Source organism: Gekko japonicus, unplaced genomic scaffold (genome assembly GCF_001447785.1).
Source record: "Gekko japonicus isolate JY-2015 unplaced genomic scaffold, Gekko_japonicus_V1.1 scaffold1454, whole genome shotgun sequence".
Taxonomy (NCBI): domain Eukaryota; kingdom Metazoa; phylum Chordata; class Lepidosauria; order Squamata; family Gekkonidae; genus Gekko; species Gekko japonicus.
The window spans coordinates 308,825-331,559 of NW_015174884.1; the positions used below are offsets into that span (position 1 = coordinate 308,825).

At 41.8% G+C, this 22,735-nt stretch overlaps 2 protein-coding genes across 2 annotated transcripts in view; both read left to right on the top strand.

Moving 5' to 3' along the window:
* Positions 1 to 15,708, top strand: part of COQ3 (coenzyme Q3 methyltransferase) — a 28,359-nt gene extending 12,651 nt beyond the window's left edge. The window contains exons 3-7 of the mRNA XM_015424908.1: positions 4,177 to 4,329; positions 4,719 to 4,818; positions 5,590 to 5,832; positions 12,343 to 12,502; positions 14,799 to 15,708. Of these exons, the coding sequence (XP_015280394.1) occupies positions 4,177 to 4,329; positions 4,719 to 4,818; positions 5,590 to 5,832; positions 12,343 to 12,502; positions 14,799 to 15,001 (859 nt within the window). The 3' untranslated portion in view covers positions 15,002 to 15,708. The remainder of the gene's footprint in view (positions 1 to 4,176; positions 4,330 to 4,718; positions 4,819 to 5,589; positions 5,833 to 12,342; positions 12,503 to 14,798) is intronic.
* Positions 15,709 to 21,993: 6,285 nt separating this feature from the next.
* Positions 21,994 to 22,735, top strand: part of FAXC (failed axon connections homolog) — a 51,825-nt gene continuing 51,083 nt past the window's right edge. The window contains exon 1 of the mRNA XM_015424909.1: positions 21,994 to 22,247. Coding sequence (XP_015280395.1) covers positions 21,994 to 22,247 — 254 coding nt within the window. The remainder of the gene's footprint in view (positions 22,248 to 22,735) is intronic.

Consider the following 22,735-nt stretch of genomic DNA (forward strand, 5'->3'; position numbering starts at 1 on the left):
CATAATCTGAGCCACAGTCAGCTCCAGGTCTTGTTTTGACTGACTGTATGGAGCTTCTCAGTATTCATTTGGAATACTGTGTGCAATTCTGGTCACCACACCTCAAAAAGGATATTATAGCATTGGAAAAAGTGCAGAAAAGGGCAACTAGAATGATAAAAGGGTTGGATCACTTTCCTTGTGGAGAAAGGTTAAAGCGCTTGGGGCTCTTTAGCTTGGAGAAATTACGATTGAGGGGTAACATGATAAAGGTTTACAAGATTATGCATGGGATAGAGCAGGTAAGAACATAAGAACATAAGAACATAAGAGATGCCAATGTTGGATCAGGCCAAAGGCCCATCCAGTCCAACACTCTGTATCACACAGTGGCCAGAAATACCAGTGCCATCAGGAGGTCCACCAGTAGGGCCAGGACATTAGAAGCCCTCCCACTGTTGACCCCCCCAAGCACCAAGATGACAGAGCATCACTTGCCCCAGAGTCCCTATCTATACCTTGTGGCTAATAGCCACTGATGGACCTCTGCTCCATATGCTTATCTAATTCCCTTTTGAAGCCGTCCATGCTTGTAGCCACCACCACTTCCTGTGGCAGTGAATTCCAAGTGTTAATCACTCTTTGGGTGAAGAAGGACGTCCTATCCCCAGCATAGCATTGGCCTTCTTTATTGCAGTCACACACTGTCTCGACATTTTCAGTGAGTTATCTACTACAACTCCAAGATCTCTCTCTTGATCTGTCTCTGCCAGTTCAGACCCCATCAACGTGTATTTATAGTTAGGATTTTTGGCTCCAATGTGCATCACCTTGCACTTGGCCACATTGAACCCCATTTGCCATGTTGACGCCCACTCGCCCAACTTTGACAGATCCCTTTGGAGTGCCTCACAATCCTCACTGGTTTTCACCACCCTGAACAACTTCGTATCATCCGCAAATTTAGCCACTTCACTGCTTACTCCCAACTCCAAATCATTAATGAACAAGTTAAAAAGCAGTGGACCAAGTACTGATCCCTGTGGTACCCCACTGCTTACACCCCTCCACTGGGAGAACTGCCCATTTATACTCACTCTCTGTTTTCTATTAATTAGCCAGTTTTTGATCCATAAAAGGACTTGTCCTTTTATCCCATGATTTTTGAGCTTGCTTAGGAGCCTTTGATGAGGAACTTTATCAAAAGCTTTCTGGAAGTCAAGGTAAACAATATCTATTGGATCCCCCTTGTCCACATGTTTGTTCACCCCCTCAAAGAACATTAACAGGTTAGTGAGACAAGATCTTCCCTTACAGAACCCATGTTGAGTCTGCCTCAATAGGTTTTGTTCATCTATGTGCCTACTAATTCTTTCCTTAATAATGGTTTCCACCAATTTACCCGGTATCGACGTCAGACTGACAGGCCTGTAATTTCCCGGATCTCCTCTGGAACCCTTTTTAAAGATGGGAGTGACATTAGCTACCTTCCAGTCCTCAGGAATGGAGGCTGATTTTAAGGAGAGATTACATATTTTTGTCAGGAGATCCACAAGTTCACAATTGAGTTCTTTCAGAACTCTTGGATGTATGCCATCTGGGCCTGGTGATTTATCAGTTTTTAAGTTGTTTATCAGTTTTAGGACCTCCTCTCTCGTCACCTCAATCTGACTCAGGTCTTTCAACACCCCTCCCGAACTCAGCGGCTCTGGAGTGGGCAAGCACCTCTCATCTTCCACAGTGAAGACGGAGGCAAAAAATGCATTTAGCTTCTCAGCCATTTCCCTATCATCCTTCAGTACTCCTTTTACCCCTTGGTCATCCAAGGGCCCCACTGCCTCCCTGGCTGGTTTCCTGTTTCTAATGTATTTGAAGAAAGTTTTATTGTTGGTCTTTACATTTTTTGCTATATGCTCCTCATATTCCCTTTTTGCATGCCTGACCACAGACTTGCATTTTATTTGCCATAGCCTGTGTTCTGTTTTATCAGCCTCACTGTGACTAGCTTTCCACCGCTTAAAGGAATCCTTTTTACCTTTTACAGCTTCCATTACTTTGTTTGTTAACCATGTAGGCTTTTTCTTATACCTGTTTGTGCCTTTCCTAACCTGCGGAATATATTTTATTTGAGCTTCTAGAATTGTAGTTTTAAACAGTTTCCAAGCTTCCCCAATGGTTTTGACCCTTTCTACTTTTCCCTTCAGTTTCCTCCCCACATGTCCCCTCATATCAGAAAAATTACCCCTTTTAAAGTTAAAAGTGGTTGTGTGAGTCTTTTTGGCCAATTCCCTATTTGTACAAATGTTGAACTCAACAACATTATGATCACTGTTCCCAAGCGGTGCAATCACTTTTACATCTCTCACCAGGTCTTGAGTGTTACTTAGGACCAAATCAAGGATCGCCTCTCCCCTGGTAGGTTCCATGACCATCTGCTCCATAGCGCAGTCATTTAGAGTGTCTAGAAACTCAATCTCTTTCTCTCGACTAGAACACATATTGACCCAATCAATGTGTGGGTAGTTAAAATCACCTATTACGACACAGTGTTTTTGTCTAGCTGCTATCTTTAATTCATTCATCATTTTATAATCCTCCTCTATCTTTTGATCCGGTGGGCGATAACAAACTCCCAGTGTTAAGTTTCCTTTTGGCCCCCCTATTTCAACCCACAGAACTTCAAGAAGCGAATCCAATTCTCTTAGCCTCTCGATCTTTCTGGACTTTATACCCTCTCTGACATACAGAGCCACCCCACCTCCAACCCTTCCCCCCCTATCCTTCCGATATAATATATAACCGGGAATCACCGTATCCCACTGATTTTCCTCATCCCACCAAGTTTCTGAAATACCCACAATGTCTATTTTTCCCTCCGACACCAAGCACTCCAACTCCCCGATTTTACCTCGGACACTTCGAGCATTGGTATAGAAACAGCTGTAATTTCCCATACTGGTTAAGCCTGCCACCTTCCTCTTGCTATCTCGAGACCTTGTCAGGCAGTCCATGTCACTAGCCATGTTCTCAGTGGACAATTTCAATCCACTTCCCTGTAGAAAAGCAACAGGTACCCCCTCATCTCTCTGAGATGAGCCAACCCGAACCAGAGACTTTTTCCCCCCCAATAAGTGTTTTTTATTTTGAACAATATATACAACAGTACATTCATAACATATATCGACGCTATGAAATAATCAACTTTTTCAACCCTTAAGAGCCCTTTTAAAAATATAACAGATCTTTGTAATAAGAGTTGTTTGGAATCGCTTCTTCTTCTGCTAGATAGTTCACCACTGGGAACCAAGTTCTTCAGGTAGAGAAAGAAGTAGTTTTCTCCCTTTCTCACTATGCAAGAACTCGTGGGCACTCAATGAAATTGCTGAGCAGTCGGGTTAGAATGGATAAAAGGAACTACTTCTTCACCCAAAGAGTGATTAACACATGGAATCCACTGCCACAGGAGGTGGTGGCAGCTACAAGCAGGGATGGCTTCAAGAGGAAATTGGATAAACATATGAAGCAGAGGTCCATCAGTGGCTATTAGATACAAGGTATACATAGTAACTCTTGGTGTGGGGCAAGTGATGCTCCGTATTCTTGGTGCTGGGGGGGGGGCAACAGTGGGAGGGCTTCTAGTGTCCTGGCCCCACTGGTGGACCTCCTGATGGTATTTTTGGCCACTGTGTGACAGAGTGTTGGACTGGATGGGCCATTGGCCTGATCCAACATTGGATTCTCTGACATTCTTATGCATATTGTGTGCAGAAGGAATTTCTTTTGTCCTGTGTCTTCTGCCAGTCAGGTATTTTGGGTGTCTCAAAGTTTTAGTGTTATTTGCTGTCTACTTTTTTCATGAAATCTAGGGCTATTGACATTCCCTACCAAATCCATAATATTAGAAATTTGTCATTTCCTCCCTAATACAAAAAAGCTCTGACAGCATCAGCATTTCCCCCATATAGCAATCAATTAACAAGTTACACCAAGAGGATGTAGTAAGGTAGGCTTGATTGTAACCAAGACTTTGAATTCAGAATATGTTGAGTTTAGCTCCCTAACCCAGCATGTCAGTAATGTCAAAGAAATACTAGGTTTACTGTTATTTCCTTTTACAGAAAAAAAAAAGTTCCCTTTGTACTTTGAGCTCTCACCTACTTTATTCCCGTTGTGCTTCTGCCTACTTCGGTTGTTTAGATCCTTCACAGGCCAGCTATTCAGCACTTCTCACACAACAGTGGATCCGAAAGAGATGAAGAAATTCCAGCTCTTGGCACACAAATGGTGGGATGAGCAAGGAGAATATTCAGCCCTTCATTCCATGAATGATATTAGAGTTCCATTTATTCGGTAACATTTTGGAATCTTATCAGTTTTTACCATTTCCCCCCCAGAAATCTAAAAATAGGCTGAAGCAAAAATTTAAAAAGCAGTTAACCATAATTGGGCTATAATTTTACAAACAAGTACTGCTTGAGTTGATCAGTGGAAACCTGTTTTGATCAGTGGCACTGCAAGTTACTTATTGGCTTTGGTGGTTGTATTGGCTCTGGTGCAACAAGGAATGTGAAACAGGGATTGTCTTCCTGCCTAACAACAATTAGTCATTTGTGCTTGGTAAGCTCTTGAAATTTGTTCAGTTTTTCTTAAAGAAACGTCAGTTTACTAATAAGCCCATTATTAGTTAACTGCCCTAATTAAGTTTAATGAAAGCATTTTTTTTTTGCATTTTGTGTAAGAGATATTGTTCTCAATATGAGAAATGATTGTCCTCTGGGAAGCCCTCTGTCTGGCATGAAGATCCTGGATATTGGTTGTGGTGGCGGACTGTTGACTGAGGTAAAGATTACCATTTTGATGATGAATTCTGTTTCTAAACTTCATTTGAATTAAACCCTAGTGTTAAGAATAATGTTTATTCTCCCATGACCTCGCATAACAATATTCTTTTATTGGTAGTTTCAAGATTATTGTATTTAATAGTCCCAAAAATTACTCTGGGAAGAATGCTCTTTAACTGTTTTTAGGATATTAAACCACTGCAACTGAAAATATTTATTTGGGGGGGGGCTAAAATTTTAGATGGGGGCATACTTTGTGTGGAGATTCTCTGTTCCACTAGTTTTATTGAGCCTGGTTTGTTTGTTTCAGGGCAAACTTTCATTAGTAAATTGTTATAATTTTAATTGGGGAAATCTTAAATGAACATGCACTGTAAACTGTATTGGGTAGAAATTAAAAACACGTGGTTTGACTTAAAAAAAATATTCATGAAATCAGGCAAGATTATCTCAGAAACAAGGACCTGTGCTGCCAAATAAGTGATAAGACTACAGATGACAAATGTACTGTGCTTTTTGTAGATCACATTTTCTTATAACTAATGTACTAAGCACAGGATGCTGAATATTGTTTTTGTGTCTTTTCTCCTAAAATCAATCTGAAAAGAGAAGTTTCACAGTAAAAATTGTGAAATCAGTGGTGACGCTTTAGGTTGGGTGAGTGAAGTTTGCCTTGAGTTGTTTGTTCGCTTCAGCTAAACTTCTGGTTGGTTGAAGTGAAAATGACTTTCACTCATACAGCAAGGAATCACATCTTTGTGGTGCTTAGCCCCTAGGTAGGTTGGGAGCTTCAGTTACTGGCATTGATCCTTTGGAAGACAACATCAGAACAGCGGAACTGCATAAATCATTTGACCCGGTTCTAGCCAAGAGAATACAGTATATATCCTGTTCACTAGAAGATCTTGTGGAAGAGACTTCGGAAACCTTTGACATCATTATAGCTTCTGAAGTAGTAGAACATGTGGCTGATGTGGAAATGTTTCTCAGGTGCTGCAGTGAAGTGTTAAAGGTGAGTTCCTAAGAAAACAGCTTTAAAGTTAAAAAGATCAAATGTACTGACATATTTCCATGCACACAGTTTCTCCAACAGAATGGCATTTCTGTTTGTGAAAGAGGAGCTTGTGATTCCCATAGATTCCCTCCTCCCGTTGTAGACACCCAGTCAGCCCACTGCTGTTCCTGAGGGTCTTCTGTAGACTACATCAGAAGGGAAAAGCAGAAAAATCACACTCTACAAAGTCCATGGATGGTTGGATACATTGGACAATCAGGCTGCTTGTTGTAGAAACATGAACTATTTTCTATTTTGCTATTACTGTGTTCACAGGGTAAAATGCTGAGTCATCATCCGCTCAGGTCCTAATTATCCAAAATTTAAAAAAACTGTCATGGATCCTTCATAGCTTGCTGATTGACTGAATGGCTCTTATCATACTAATAAATCAATATGTGCATTTTTAAATGCAGGAAATGTTGGACCAGAAATGGATAAATGGTAGTAGGTTTAGGTTGAGTGTTTGACAGTAATTTTTTTTTAAAAAAAACAGCAGTTGGTCAATTGACCAGTCAAATACTAGCAAATAGTAAAGTATGTTAAAAGTGTTGAACTTCATTAGAACAACGAAGTAATGCAGTCATCAACAATTTGATGGTTATACTATTTACAGAAATGAAGTGATTTAACTGTTGTTGTTTCAACAATGAAATTAATTTCTAAAATAATATAGGAAGCGGTAGTGATTTCTTATGTTCCCATTGGACGATGCCTGCAATGGCAGCAGGTGGCAAATAAGCGGCCATCGCTTTCCTATGTGGCTAGGTTTTCCCCTGAGTGCAGCAAACTAGGGGGCAAGCAGTCCTTGTTCCTGCCCTTTCATCACAATGAAATAAAAAGATAAACTGCCATTTATACAGTGGCATTCTTGTCTTAATAAAACATTTTACAATATTTGTCTGTGGTAAAATATGCGGTTATCAGTTAACTGAGGTATGCCAAATGTTTAATGATATAATGGAAATAGAGTGGATAAATGCAAAAATATTTTTGATCTCAAGTGCTTAGGGCAGGTAATAATAATAATAATAATAATAATAATTTGATTTATTAATCGCTCAATCCTTGCAGAGCTGCTGGCTCTGAGCGATTTACAGTTACTCATGTATTTACAAGGGACTAACAATGATAGGGGTAAGGGAGGACAACATATATCTTTAAATCACACACATTTCGCAGCCGACGGGGAGTTTATACAGCTGTAAGCTTCAGGCGTGTTCCAATGGCATTCTCCCTCGGCGTGGCTTGATGTCGTCAGCTTTCTCAGTTACAGTGCAACACTGCCACCGCCTGGCCAGAATGGCCCATTACAGGCCATGATGCCGAATAGATCTCTCTAGGCTTTTGATCTCACGCGCTGGACCTTCCGTTCGTCGGCTAACGCCTCCCCCACCGGGGGGGTTAGTGTGCCCATCTTCTCTAAGGAGTGGTACCCATTTTATCTACTCGCCGAAGCTTTCGAATCGCTGGGTGGGCGGCAAGCTGGGGACAAGGCTTGGTAGCTCACACCAGCGCGGGGCTAGAACTGACAGCAGTCCTGTTCAGCTCAGATGTTTAACCAGAGGACATGTAGCAATGAATTATCATTAAAAAAAACCCATATTAAATTACATACATTTTAAACCTGCAAAAACATTGTCCTTTGTCACCTTGTTCCTGAACCAATGTGAATTAAAAGATCTAAATGTCTCCCCAAATAAGCCTTGGATTTTGGAGAGTCCCCAGAGAATGGGAATTCCAGAGTTGCTAGGCAGCTATCAATAACATCTCTCTGATGGAAGTGATAATGGCTTTTCTGGGCGAGGAGGAAGGGTCAATGGACTCAGACTTTGATTTGATTTATAGAGTGAACTCCAGAATTGCAGAAAAGAAGAATTTACCAAGGGATGTAATTGTACAATTTGTAACAAGATCAACAACAGAGGAGATATTCAAGAAGCAATTCACCGTCCCTTTTGAAATAGATAATGGTGACGAGAGAGCTCCCAAGAACAATACTGCAAGACAGGAAAAGGTATAAATCCTTGGCGAACAAACTCAGAGCTTTGAGCATCAGATACAGATGGGAGATTCCACAAGGTTTATCCTTTACGTATCAAGGTGGGAGGATTCAGATCAGATCGATGATGGACTTTTATAAATTTAAGGCGGACAATGCGGACGTCTTTGGAGAACTTTAAAATAAAACGCATAATGGAGTACAAATTGTTGTCATGGAATGTTAATGGATTAAATTCACCAAACAAGAGGAAAAGAATCAATCATTGGATACAGAAACAGAAATGCAACGTGATATGCTTGCAAGAAACACATATTAGAAAACAGGATATAAAATATTTAAAGAATGCTTTATTTGGAATTGAATTTTGTTCTGCGGCCTCAAACAAGAAAAAAGGAGTTGTGACATATGTGAAGAAGGAGTTACAACCTACAGAAATTTTTAAGGACATAGATGGCAGATACGTGGGTGTGGAATTAATGATTCAGCAGAAAAAAACATTGTTGATCAACGTGTACGCACCCAATGGAGCAAAGGAAAAATTTTTTAAGGATATAACTGACCAATTACAACAATTGACTTATGAGCAAGTTATTATGGCCGGAGACTTTAATGGGACAATAGATCGTGTAGACAGAAAACCACAAAAGGACAACGAATTCAGCGGAAAACTGCCAAAGAATTTTTTTGAATTAGTTAAGCAAGAAAAATTAGAAGATGTTTGGAGGAAATGGAACCCGATGCAGAAAGACTTTACTTTTTATTCCAATAGACATTGCTCTTTTTCCAGAATTGATATGATTTGGATGTCTGAAGAATTATCAATGAAAACACATAAGACTGAAATTTTGCCAAGATGTAATTCAGATCACAATCCGGTGGTATGGAGTTCCACAGAAAGGAAAAAACCCTTTCTGTGGAGGATTAATGAAGACTTGTTGGATAAGAAAACGGTAATTGAGATGTTAAAGGAAGAAACGAAACAATTCTTTCAACAAAATTTAAATAAAGAAACACCGATACAGATTGTATGGGATGCTTATAAAGCGGTGATGAGAGGAATTCTCATCTCGCAAAACGTGAAGCAAAAAAAGGAAAAACTTCAAAAACAAACAGAAGTGTTAGAAAAAATTGCTCAGAAAGAAAAGGAATTAAAAAAGAAGCCTGGAAAAAAGCAAATTATTAAAGAATTAAAGTTGCTGAAGGAACAACTGAATGAGACTTGGAATCAGGAAATGTATTGGAATTTAAAGAAGTTACAACAGAAATCTTTTGAAGGGGCGAACAAACCGGGAAAATACTTAGCTTGGCAACTTAAGGCTAGAAGAGAGAGAAGAATGATAACCAAAATAATAGAAGATGGAAAAGAGTTCGTTGATCCTAATGGAATAAAGAGATGTTTCTTCAAGTATTATGCTAAACTATTCCAAACAACTAGAGTTGATCTTGAGAAGATTAAAACATATTTAAAGGAGATTCCACTACCAAAAATAAGTAAGGAATACAAAGATTTATTAAATGGTCCAATTCAAAAAGAAGAAGTGATGAAGGCAATAGAAGAGACAAAGTTGGGGAAGGCGCCTGGGCCGGATGGATTTACAGCGAAATTCTACAAAAAGATGAAAGAAGAAATTTCCCCGGTCCTGGAAGCTTTAACCAACGAAATAAGAGAAAACAAAAAGGTGCCGGACTCATGGAAAGAAGCAATTATTTCTTTGATTCCAAAGGAAGGACAAGATTCAACAAATGTAAAGAACTACAGGCCAATATCTCTTTTGAACAACGATTATAAAATCTTTGCAAAAATTATTGCAGAAAGGGTGAAAAACTATTTACAAACGGTAATTTCTGAAGATCAAGCGGGCTTTTTACCCAAAAGGCAGATTAGAGACAATGTAAGAATAGTAATGGACGCAATTGAATATTATGAAAAGCACCCAGAAAAAGAAGTAGCTTTTCTGTTTGTTGATGCAGAAAAAGCTTTTGACAATCTTAATTGGAATTTTATGCACCAGATGATGGAAAAGATTGAAGCGGGACAACATTTTAGAAATTGTATTGAAGCTATCTATTCTGAACAAAGAGCTAAAATAAATGTGAATAAAGAACTGACAGATAACTTCAAAGTACAGAAAGGAACAAGGCAAGGTTGTCCGTTATCACCGTTATTATTTATCTGGGTATTGGAAATACTTTTACAAAAAATACAGTACGATCAAGAAATAAAGGGCTTGACACATAAAGGACACCAATACAAATATCGAGCATTTGCAGACGATGTAATGTTTATGGTGGAAAACCCAACAGAAAAATTGACATTGCTTTTTCAAAAAATAAAGGAGTTTGGAGAATTGGCCGGCTTTTACGTAAATAAGAATAAAACAAAACTTATATGTAAAAACATGATCAAACAAAAACAAGTGGAACTACAAGAACTGGTACAATGTGAAGTAGTTAAAAAAACAAAATACCTTGGAATTGAATTAACGGCAAAAAATATAGACCTATATAAGAATAATTATGAGAAATTATGGACTAAGCTGACTCAAGATTTTAAGAAATGGGATAAAATGAACTTATCACTGATGGGAAGAATATCAGTTATAAAAATGAATGTCCTACCACGTTTGATGTTCCTGTTCCAAACAATACCAATTCTGCATAAAACGGATTTGTTGGCCAAGTGGCAACAAGAGTTGTCAAAATTTGTTTGGGCAGGCAAGAAACCAAGGATCAAAATGAAAATACTTTGTGATGCCAAAGAAAGAGGAGGTCTACAAATGCCAAATCTTAGACTATATTATGAAGCGGTTTGTCTAACATGGATGGATCAATGGGTGAAGCTTGAAAATGACAGATTGTTGGGGTTGGAAGGGCATGATTGTAGATTTGGCTGGCATGCATATTTATGGTATGACAAGATAAAAATGGACAGTTTTTTTAAACTTCACTTGGTGAGAAAAGCTTTGTATATGGTATGGACAAGATATAAGAAGTACCAGAGTGACTTAAGACCATTGTGGATTGTACCAGTAGAAGTGTTGATATCTTACTCAAGACAGCGAGGTAGAGACTGGTTGCCATATAGAGATTTAATTAAAAAAGAGGGAACAGAGTGGGTAATGAAAAAGCAGAATGAAATTGAATATGAATATGAGTGGTTGAAATATATGCAGATTTATGATCTTTTTAGATCTGACAAAAAAAACTATGGTTTTAGAGAGGAAAAAAATGAAATTGAAAAGGTATGGGAGAGTGGAGGAGGAAAAAATATTTCTAAAATGTATAAGGTGTTGTTAAAATGGTATACTGAAGATGAAACTGTTAAAGAACAAATGTTAAAATGGGCTATTAATATGAATAAGGAAGTAGATATGGAAACTTGGGAATATTTGTGGAAAAACTCTATTAAGATCTCGACATGTACTAATGTTAAAGAAAATTGTTATAAGATGATGTATAGGTGGTACATGACACCTAAGAAGATTGCAAATATGAATCAAAATATGTCAAACAAATGCTGGAAATGTAAGAGGCATGAGGGCTCATTTTATCATATGTGGTGGACTTGTGAGAAAGCTGTAGACTTTTGGACAAAAGTCCACAATGAAATGCAAAAAATACTGAAATGTTCTTTTAAAAAAGCACCGGAAATTCTGCTTTTGGGACTCAAAATGGAAGAAGTCAATACGACTAAAAAAACTTTACTCTGGTACCTGATAGTGACAGCGAGAATGATTTATGCTCAGTTTTGGAAGACAGAAAAGGTACCAGAGGTTGAAGAATGGATACAAAAAGTTCTGTTCATGGCACAAATGGATAAGATTACAAAAAAACTGAATAACAAAGAAGACGATGAGTTTTTTGGAGAATGGAATGATTTTAAAATTTATCTGGAAAAGAACTGGGATGTGAAACAAAACTTAATATGTTTAGATCAATATTAAGTCAAACGATGTTATCTTTAGATTGTAATGATGAAAAACTGATATTGTTGATGATATGAAGTAATTTGGAGCAGGGGTGGAAGCATTGTGGGAAGCCATTGGAGGGAGGGGAGGAACTGGGAATGGGGTAGACAATTGATAGAATGAAATGTTTTATATGTTGTATTCCTGAGAAAATAAAATTTGTTTACCAAAAAAGAAAAATAACATCTCTCTGAATGTCTTTTATTATAATGAGGAATTATAAACAAAATGAAAATAGTAAGAGTCACAGTAGAATAAACTGCTTAGGATTGTGATGACCAGTTTGGAAGAATCATGACAGTTAACTTGAACGCACAGCATGTCGTATGAAATATTCTTTCTAGAGTGTTTTTCAAGCCATTCTGTTTCCCACAATGGCAAACTTTTGCATAGACCCATGCAAATATATTTTAAAATGCATTCTCACAAAGGATGCTGCCAGTTTTGGTTTCTATATAAAATACTTGTTGACAAAGATGTATTTTATTTATTTAGCCTGAAGGCTCTATATTCATAACTACAATCAACAGATCACAGTTGTCTTACATCTTGGGCATTGTGGTTGCTGAGAAAGTATTGGGCATTGTTCCGGCAGGCACCCATGAGTGGGAGAAATTCATAGCTCCTGAAGAGCTGGAGCGGATCCTAGAATCAAGTAAGTATTAAATCCAAAGAGATGCAACACAACTACAGCTCTCCTTCAAGTATAGCTGCCGATAACCTTGACATAATAGAGATGTGGTCAGAAAAATACATTGTTGACAGTTATCTTGTAAATTGAGAGAGATCCTTAAAGAGCAGAATGGTTTGGACAAGAGCTAAGTGGATTGCAGATTGTTTGCTGGAGGGACACAGTTAAACCTCTCCCAGAAAACACAGCATTTTAACTTTATATGAAATGCAGAGAAACTTGTTCTGAGCTCCATTGGAAACATTTCAGCATTAAAACAGCGTTTAAAATAAGGTATATATACAATAGCAAGTGGAAACCCACAAGGACTTGCTGGAGACTTGCTTCTCCCTTCCCCACTATTTTCTCTCCCTTTCCTGAAAGCCCCCATAGCCTCTCCTCTTTTCCTGCTTCCTTCTCTCCTTCTAGGGTTGTCAACCTCTAGGTGGGGGCTGGCGATCTCCTGGAATCACAACAGATCTCCCAGCTACAGAGATCAGTTCCCTGTTAGGGTTGACAGCTCCAGGTTGGGAAATCCCTGGAGATTTGGGGGTGGAGTCTTGGGAGGGTGAGGTCTGGGGAGAGAAGCAACCTCAGCAGGATATAATGCTATAAAGTCCAACCTCCAAAGCAGTCATTTTCTTCAGGTGAACTGTGACATCTGGAAAACAGTCCCCCCCCCACCCCAGTAGCCTCTTCTGTGGCCCAGTTGTGTAGTGCCAGCTTCTGGGCCAGGCCTACTTTCATGGGAGGGAACCTTCAAGGACTTGTGGGGGGTACCTCACTTTCCCCAGTATCCTCTTCCCCTCACTATTTCTTCTTTTTCTCTTCCTGGCACACCCCACATCCCTCTTCCCTGCCTCTCCTCAGCCATTCACCATAATCATCCAGTGAGCTTCCACAGCAACATGGGGATTTGAACCTCGGTCTCCCAAATCCTGTTCTAAAACTCTGAGTTCTACACTACACTGGCTTTCATAGGGTGGCTGCTGTTGAACAGTAGCTAAGCCTAGTTGAGTCAGGCAAGTCAAGTGCTAACACGTTGCTAAGAGGTTGCTTCCAGGCCTAGGATTGCCAACCTCCAGGTGGGACTGAACTCCAGACAACAGAGATCCACCCCTCTGGAGAAAATATACTTTTTTGGAGGGTGGACTCAATGGCATTGTATTTGGCTGAGGTCTCTCCAGTCCCCAAATCCTGCCCTCCTCAAACTCTGCTGTACATTTTCCAGGAATTTCCCAACCTGGAGTTGGCAACACTAGTCAGGCCTGGCCCCAATGAGTCCCCTGTCAGAGACCAAAAGGCGTGGAAAGGGCCATGCCTCCTCCCCCTGCCTTTTATTGACAGAACCAAACTTGGAATATTGGGTTGCCCGGCAACCGTCATTGAGGGAGTTTGCTGCTTAAAGCTACAGATCTTTTAATCATTTTTGCGGTTTTTAACCCCCCGCACAAGATGTGTGTTTTTTCTTCTTAGATTTCACATTTTTACATTTTCCTGCAGACCAGGGGCCCTTTTCAGGTTTGTAGAAAGATCTGTCTTGCCCATTCTCAATTCCAGTCATGAGATTTAAGTATCCAAAGATTTGGCTAACTTTGCTATTAGATTTGGTAAAAGCATATAAACATACATAACACCTAAAACTAGGAAAGAGGCCAGTGACAGTTACTGAGGATATGCCAAACAGAATAAAGTCGTCACCCACGGCTGGAAGACAACAATAGCAGGAAACAAATCTTCCTGGGGAGGTAGTTCCAGCATTTTGGTGCCATGATCAAAAAGGCCCTTTCTTGGGTTGTCACTCATCTAGCCTCGGATGGCAGGGGTACCTGAAACAGGGCCTTCAAAAGTGACCAAAGTGGATGGGTAGGCTCGTATGGGAGAAGGAGGTCCTTAGGATATTCTGGCCCCAAGCTGTATAGGGCTTTAAATGTCAGCACCAGCACTTTTAAATTGGGCCTGGAAACCAATTGGGAGCCAGCACAGACAGAACAAGACTCTAGTGGTGAGGTCCCTACAGCCCTCTCTGGTCCACATACTGGCCACAACATTCTGTACCATTACATTTGTGTACAGTTTTGAGTGTTATACTGTACTCGGGAAGCACTGTTATTGAATGGTTTGATGGCTTTAAGACCTGTGACCTGTAGTGCTAACAAGTTACCAGCTGGGGAGGGGCAAGCTGACCATTCGGCCGGTCAAGGTTGCAGGGAGTTTCACAAGTGCAGATAATTACAGTTAAGCCCTTTGCCAATGGCTGCTTCTCTCCCTCCTCTTGCAGATGGTTTTTCAGTCAAGACAGTGAAAGGAATGTTGTACAACCCTCTCCTTGGATCCTGGAGCTGGATTAGAAGCACTAGCATTAACTATGCCCTCCATGCTGTGAAATCCTGTGCACAGGAACAGTCAGGTCCAAGTGAACCACCTCTGGAGACACACAAAGCACAGCTCCAAACTGAAGCTAGTATTGGAAGTGGTTGTTGAGACAGGTGGCATGTTGGAAGTTGGAGGAAGAGTTGCATAAAACAGCCGTAATAATAAACAAGCAAAGAAAGAAATGCCTTGTGTTTATAATGCTGGATGTCAAAATGTGTCTGCCAGCCTGTTCCAGAGCAGTCTGGAAGGAGAAGAATTGTTCTTTCTTTGCAGTAACAAATGAACAAAGCACATTTGGGTTATCTTGGATAAGAAATCAATTGTGTACCTACTGGTCAGGTATTTGGAGAAGTTGCTAGAAGAGACTGGCTGTTCATGGACTGGTTGTTTTTAAATAAAATGTGTGCTGCCAGGTTTTTAAAGAATAATCTTTTATGTTATGAAAGAGCTTTTTGGAAGTTCTGGCATAAAATGCAATAATTTATATCAGCATATGTCACTCATCCAAATTCACCAGCTTCTCTATTATTTAAACATGGGTTGGGGGCAAAACCTCTTATTTCTCACATGGCATTAATTCTGCACTTCACCACTGAATATAGTAGCATAGCTAAATGCTTGGCTCAATGTAAGAATTGGACTTTAGGGTGCAGATGAAATCAGAGCTGTTTAACGTGCACATTCTCCTTTCATTGTCATGTAAATAGGAGTATATTATATTTACCTGAAAAGACTACCCCTAATATTTGATCACATCCCCCAGGGCCGGTGTCAGGCTTTTTTGCACCCTAGGCAAGGCTAACTACTTGCCCCCCCCCCCCCCCCACACCACATTTTCACAAAAAAATTATTATTCTAGGGAAAATTAAAAGCACAAAACTTGACATTGCTAATTTTTTAAAAAAATTGTGAGAATAAGTAAAATGACAGCCTTTGGTTTTCTTTCTCAAACAGAAAACAGTTTTAGCACACAATTCACCAATAATTTTGAATAATCCTGTGAATTGTGATTTGCAAAATTAAGGCTCTTGAATGTTTCCATTTCAGGCACATCAAATTCTTATTTTGTGTGCCTTTTCCATTGCAAATCTTGTCACCAATTCCTTCAGGTCAAGTGCTGATGCTTCAGTGTGTTCAACTGATATAACTGCCAAACCAAATAGTCTCTTTTGCAGCAGTAGTTCTCCTACAGTTTTCTCAGTTTTGCAATTCTTGATGTCAGATTTGTGTCCATTTACCCTTTGGTGTAGGGTTTGACCTGTTTGTCCTATGCAATTTACATATCCTACTGTGTTGTTATTCCAGTCTTGCTGTTTTTATTGCTATGTTACTTATTCATCTTGACTCTAATCATCTCTTCCTGACAACTAACCCCCCTACCCACATGTAATATTTGAGGAAATCTGTTTCAATGTATGTGAGGAAGTGTGCACATGCTAAGAACATAATAACATAAGAGAAGCCAATGTTGGATCAGGCAATGGCCCATCCAGTCCAACACTGTCACACAGTGGCCAAAAATACCAGGTGCCCTCAGGAGGTCCACCAGTGGGGCCATGATACTAGAAGCTCCCCCACTGTTGCCCCCCCCCCAAGCACCAAAAATACAGAGCATCACTTACCCCAGACTGAGAGTTCCTATCTATTCCTTGTGGCTAATAGCCACTGATGGACCTCTGCTCCATATGTTTATCCAATTCCTTCTTGCACGTTTTTAAGTTAAAACTTTTTAACCAAGAGCCTGCGGCCGGTTGGAGGGGCGAGAAGGCCATGTCGGGGAGGGGGCTTCTGAGGAGAGTGAGGGGCAGTCGCGCCGTGGTGAAGCGAGGACGGTTGCGCTCATGGCCACCCAGCCCCGCCAGGCAGGACGCTCTTTGGGTAGCCCAAAGGCTAGGGTGGCTCTTTTACCTCAGCACCCCTTGGTGAAGCGAGGACGGTTGTGGGATGAGGTGCAAGGGCGGAGGATGCTGAGAGGGACTGGCGTGTGCCCTGGGTTGACAGTCTTTCTTCGACGTGGGGGGGGTGTCCCCCAGGCCATGGCTGGCCAGCCCTGCTTTGTGTGCCAGGCCCAGGGGCGCCTGGAGGGGCAGCGAGGGTGACTGGGGGGGGATGCCCACAGCATTGGTGTGGAACTGACCAGGTGGTGCGGGGCTGCCTGTTTCTCTTTCTCCTTGTCAGGTGAGCCCCAAGGCAGCCGGAGACAAGGATTCCTGCTCATCATCTGCACCACTCTCGCCATCTTTCTGGCCCTGCTTGCTGGCCTCTGCGCTCTGTGCCCTAGGCGGTGGCCTAGTTGGCCTTAATGGTAGCACCGGCCCTGCATCCCCCTCCCCCAAAGTAATGCTAATTTGGGCACAAAATCTTCCTGCCAGCCCCCTGAACCTTAGCTGCTAGGGGAGGTAGTAAGCCCACCTACCTGCTGGGTCCTGGGAGCTACTCATAATGTATAGTTAGGCCCTTAGTGACACAAGTTGTATCTTTAGAGGCCTCAGCTACTGAAAAATAGTTGGAATTTGGCTCCTTTAATGTACTGGTATTTGAACTGGGAGGTGAGGCATAAAACAGTAACTTGCTTACAGATTCTAGACATGCATCCCTGTGTGTTGTTGGTACTCTATAGACTTCTCTTGCTTGTTGATCTTGGTATGGCATTTAGGCTGTACTTGAGTCATCATGTACTGCTGTGAGAGAGTGTCCAGGGCAGCTGTACACCACTGGAGGTGTTAGGTTGGGAAATACTTTTGGAAACATGCATTACAAAGAGGGAAGGTATTGTATTGATGGTCTTCCTTACAAAGGTGGTTAAAAACCACCTGCTGACTATTTTATTAATATACTTCATTTATACCCCACCTTTTCCCTCAATGAGGATCTAAAAGGGCTTATTCTCCTCTCCTCCATTTTATTCTGAAAACATCTCAGGAGAGATCAGGCTGAAGATTACCCAGCAAGGTTCTTTGGTAGAGTATGAATTCAAACACGGGCCTCCCAGATCTTAGTTTGATATTCTGTACCACATTGGTTCGCTATGAAAAACAGTAACATTGCTTCATGTATTTTATAGACAGCTGTAATAGCATCAAAACTGGTACCTAATCAGCAGAGTTATAGAATTCTTGTGCGTACATGTGTATGCACACATACAATGCAAGATTCCTATTTTTAACAGCTTTGAGTCACTCATCAGTAGGCGCTTGCATGGCAAAGTTTTCTGGTTTTAGAACAGTAAAGGGAATGGGAGAATTCCATGATTATTAATGAGTTATTTTAGAGAATGAAGGCTGTCTTGCAACAGCAGCATTCAAATCCTAGTCTTCAGATTATATAGATAATACAGATAATATAGCTAGCATTTAATAAAACATTTAAGTTCCTTTAAAGACCAAAATAAAATTGGTCCAGTGAACTAAACTGGAACATTTCCATTGGCATCCAGGACTGGCAAAACATATCAAGTCCTTTTATTTAAGGTCTTCTGTGCTAAAAAGGCAATTGACCGTGCTATGACTGATTCAGAACTAGTTTAAGAAAAAGCAGATCATGTGGCAAACGTTGGTGTTCTTTTGAGTCTATTGGTAAACTTGGGTGTAAGGTGTAACAGAAAATCTACCACAGGAACAGGACTGGAATTAAAGCTATATTTTTTGAACCACAGCTAGAGTAGAGGTAATCAGATTACCATCAGGAAACACTTCAGATAGAAAAAAAGTGCTATTACTTTGTACAGACCCTGTGGTATACTTACTAAATCATCCTTGTACCAGTTCATGCCAGTTTCAGTCAATATAAGATTCTATTAATTTGATATCCATTGATTTGTTAATGTTGATTTCTATAATTACACAACAAAATTCCCATAAACATGCTTCCTTTATCCAATTAATATTAATCCCATTCTTTTGAGATTCTTAAATATGCATGATTGAAACCTTTAAAGCTGAAGGCAGGGAACTTCAATCAGAAAAGAAGATGCAAGCTATAAAAGGGCCATTGTGCACTAGATTCCCTTTAGAAAGAAGGAACAAAAGGTTTGTTTGCTTTTGTAAGTATAGGGGTACTGAATTTCAGATTTTGGAAATTCAACGTGGTAACGGGAAATAAATCAGGCATACTAAACAGTTATGAATCTATTTAGCATCCCTCCTGGCCCTATTGTAAAGATGAACAGGATAATTTCATGTATCCCTGTATAAGGTTGGTGGAGTGAGTGGGATATCATTTTATGCACATGTGCTTCTCCAACAGTAACAGTGTTCAGTACTGAATTACCCAATGCCCATTCTTATATCTGAATATGTCCCTTTTGGCTGCAGGCAGCCATTAAGGATACAGGGTAAGGGTAAGGAATTTTAATCCAAAAATGAGTTAGGAACTGGTAGCCCCTGGTCTTCCATGTGATACTGCTTGCATCCCACTAGTTGTCAGCTCCAGAGGGATGTGAATGAGAAAAATATATGTGCCAATGAGCACAAGACGTTGCCTTATACCAAGTCATACCACTGGTCTACCAAGGTCAGTAGTGTCTACTGAACAAAGTTTGAGTCCAGTGGCACTTTTAAGACCAACAGAGTTTAATTCTGGGTGTGGTGGAATGTGCCTGCTCTGGCCTGCAGGCCCTGTTCCACCCTGCCTTCCTAGATTTTTCTCAACACCTGGAGAGGCTTTTCCTTCACCCTTGAGTAGCTCACCACCACTACCTAAACTTTTGACATAATTTCCCACAGGGAGGTTCAGGTCTCCCAGCTTCCCTTCCAAGATCTGAGGCCTTGCCTCTGTGTTCCCTGCTGCCCAGCACCAGGTCACCATGGGGACAATTTACAGCCTTGCACGCCCCTGGAGCAATAGCCATTTGCCAACTGCCTGCCTTCCTGGTGCTCCATTTAAAATAGTGTGTCCGAGATGGTGCAGGTCTATGTGGTACAGAGATCTTCTTCCAGCATCCAAAGTTATAAAGTATTTATTAAAAAGAAAATGTTTACAAGCATACTTTTAGTACAGCACCAGACTGAGCAAGGGATTCCAAAAGAAATTGGTAAAGCACAAATCCCCTGTCCCTTTCTCTATACATGCCTGATCAGCTGTTTACATAGGACAGGCTCCTAAAGCTTAGGGAGTTACAAGTCTCTATAGAGTTACCATTACCTCGAAGCTTGTTGTAGCTCTCTGGGCGAGCACATAGTCAATGGCTGTTTTGTCAGTGGAGAGGAGGTCTGTGTGCTCTCAGAGACGCAGCACCCAAGGTAAAGAGACCTCCTCCTTCCTGCTAGGAGTTTTTATCATATCTGTTTCTCCATCCACTGACCCAGTCACACAAGGTCAAAGAGCTTTCCCTGGAGATCTCTAGGAGTCTCCTCCCTGAAGACACTCTAACAGTTAACACCTCCAACTCTCTGTTCCCTGCTTGGGGAAGGGGGAGAGCCTAGCCCACCCATCAGAAAGGATCATGGGTCTGATTGAATACACTGGCTTTTGTATGTGCCTCTACTGAGATTGGGTCCCACTATAGCCTACATGGAGCTGCGGTGGCTCAAGTGGTTAAGACGCTGAACTGCAGGCTGTGGAAGGTCGGTAGTTCAGCAGTTCAAGACCCGAGTTGCTGCATGACGGAGTGAGCTCCTGTCTCTAGTTCCAGCTCCTGCCAACCTAGCAGTTCGAAAGCAAGAAATTGCAAGTAGATAAATAGGTACCACTTCGGTGGGAAGGTAACAGCGTTCCGTGCGCCTTGGTGTTTAGTCACGCCGGCCACATGACCTCGAAAACATCTTTGGACAGCGCTGGCTCTTCGGCTTGGAAACGGAGATGAGCACCGCAACCCTAGAGTCAGATTCGACTGGCTTTCGAGCAAGGGAACCTTTACCTTTTTTATAGCCTATTAGTTTTGAAAAAGAATTACTCGAAACGCGGCAGATTGCATCCGGACTACGCGTCTCTATGGTTTATGGAATTTTAGAATGTTTGGATTATCCAGGAACTATATGAGTCCACTCCATGATGAATGCACGTCAAGTTGGACTATATCACAATACAACTGGAGTGAGACACATTGAAATTTTTGGGACTTTATTCTTCTTTCTGTATATTTGTTGTTTCTTGCAAGAACACCTTGGCCTTATATAGTTATATTTCTGAATTACTGAACTTGTCATTCAATTTTATCTATCTATCTATCTATCTATCTATCTATCTATCTATCTATCTATCTATCTATCTACCATCTATCTACCATCCATCTACCATCCATCTACCTATCTATCTACCTATCTATCTATCTATCTATCTATCTATCTATCTTCAGCCAGTGTTTTTTTGTGCTTTGTTCCTATTCTTGTACCCTGGTTTCCCTTCTTTTTGGTTTTCTGTTGTTTTCTTTTTAAACAAGCAAAGCAGATTTTGAAAGGCAAAAGCCTGGTGGTTGACCAGGTAAAACCCAATATTGTTTATTCAAGTTTAGCCCCCCCCCCCGCCTTGTCACGTGACGTGGCCCAGGCAAACACAAATAAAGCTGCAGGGATGAAGCAGAAGAGCAACAAACAAGATGAGCCAATAGCACAGAGCCCGCATCACAAGGAGAGGACACTGTATGGTCCCTAAAGGAGCCACCAGCTCGCGCTGATCGCCCCCCTCCCCTCCCCCGCATGCCCAGTTGGCTCTTTCGCGCTAGGTGACGGCTGTCCTTTGCTCCCGCGACTGACCTTCTCTCTCCTCCCACCCAGCCCCTTGTTCTGGGGGCAGAGAGGATGTTCTAGGCAAAGGCTCCCTGTTCCTCCTGTGGGGTGGGCGGGGGGGAGGAGTGCAAATAAGGACTCCTAGGTTTTAGGCAAGCGAGACAGCCATGACATCACCCCCCCGCTTCCTCCATGCGAAGACACAAAGGCGAGAGGCAGCCGCAGGAGAGAAGTGCTGGTGATGATGTTGCAGAGATCGCCAAGGAGACCCGGCCGAGCGACGGCTCTTCCCTTCCTTTTCCCCCTCCTCCTCCTCCGCCGCCGCTAAACTCCCGACTCGCCACCACCTTGACACCGCCCGGTCCTCCTCCATGCAGACGGCCCTGGCTTCGATCGGTGGGCGAAAGGGAGCCAGCAACGCCGGCGTCGCGCAGCATGCACTGGGGGGTTGGCTTCGCCTCGTCCAGGTCGTGTGTGGTGGATCTGAGCCGGAATCAAAGCCTCTGGTGCGCGGGGTCCGACGATCACTTTTCCTTTTATGGGGAGATCATCGCTTTCCCTCTGCAGGATTACGGCGGGATCATGACAGGGCTGGGATCTGATTCGTGGTGGAAAAAAACCCTGTATTTGACGGGGGGAGCCCTGCTGGCAGCCGCTGCGTATCTGCTCCATGAACTCCTGGCCATTAGGTGAGCAAGCCAGTCTTTGGGGCAGAGGAACAGACGCACATTTCGCGGCAAGGGCAACACTGGGAAGGTGCATGTTGTCTCTATTGAGTGCGGGAGGTTTTCGGGGGGTGTGCTCATTGTTGTGGTCGGCCATCGTTCATAGATGGAATGGCGATAATTGTGCGCCCGTGCGCTTTCATTTACACCACCACAGCCAAGGCCTCCATCTGAACCCTGGATCAACCCAGCCCAGGAACAGATGAAAAACCTGTTCTAAAGGGGAGTGCCTCTGATCACATGCAGAGTGCTTTTGTTTCATCACTGCGGCCGGGGGTAGAGACAACTAGGAATTGAAGGTGGGGGCCTCCACCTCTGCAAGCCTGACTTACAGGATAGGGCTGAGCCCCACCACCTTTTAGCTTATAAATGGAAGTGCTCCATGAGCAATGCTAACTCTGATCTGTTATTTATGTTCTTTTACGGCACAACATTCCCACTGGTACTCAGAT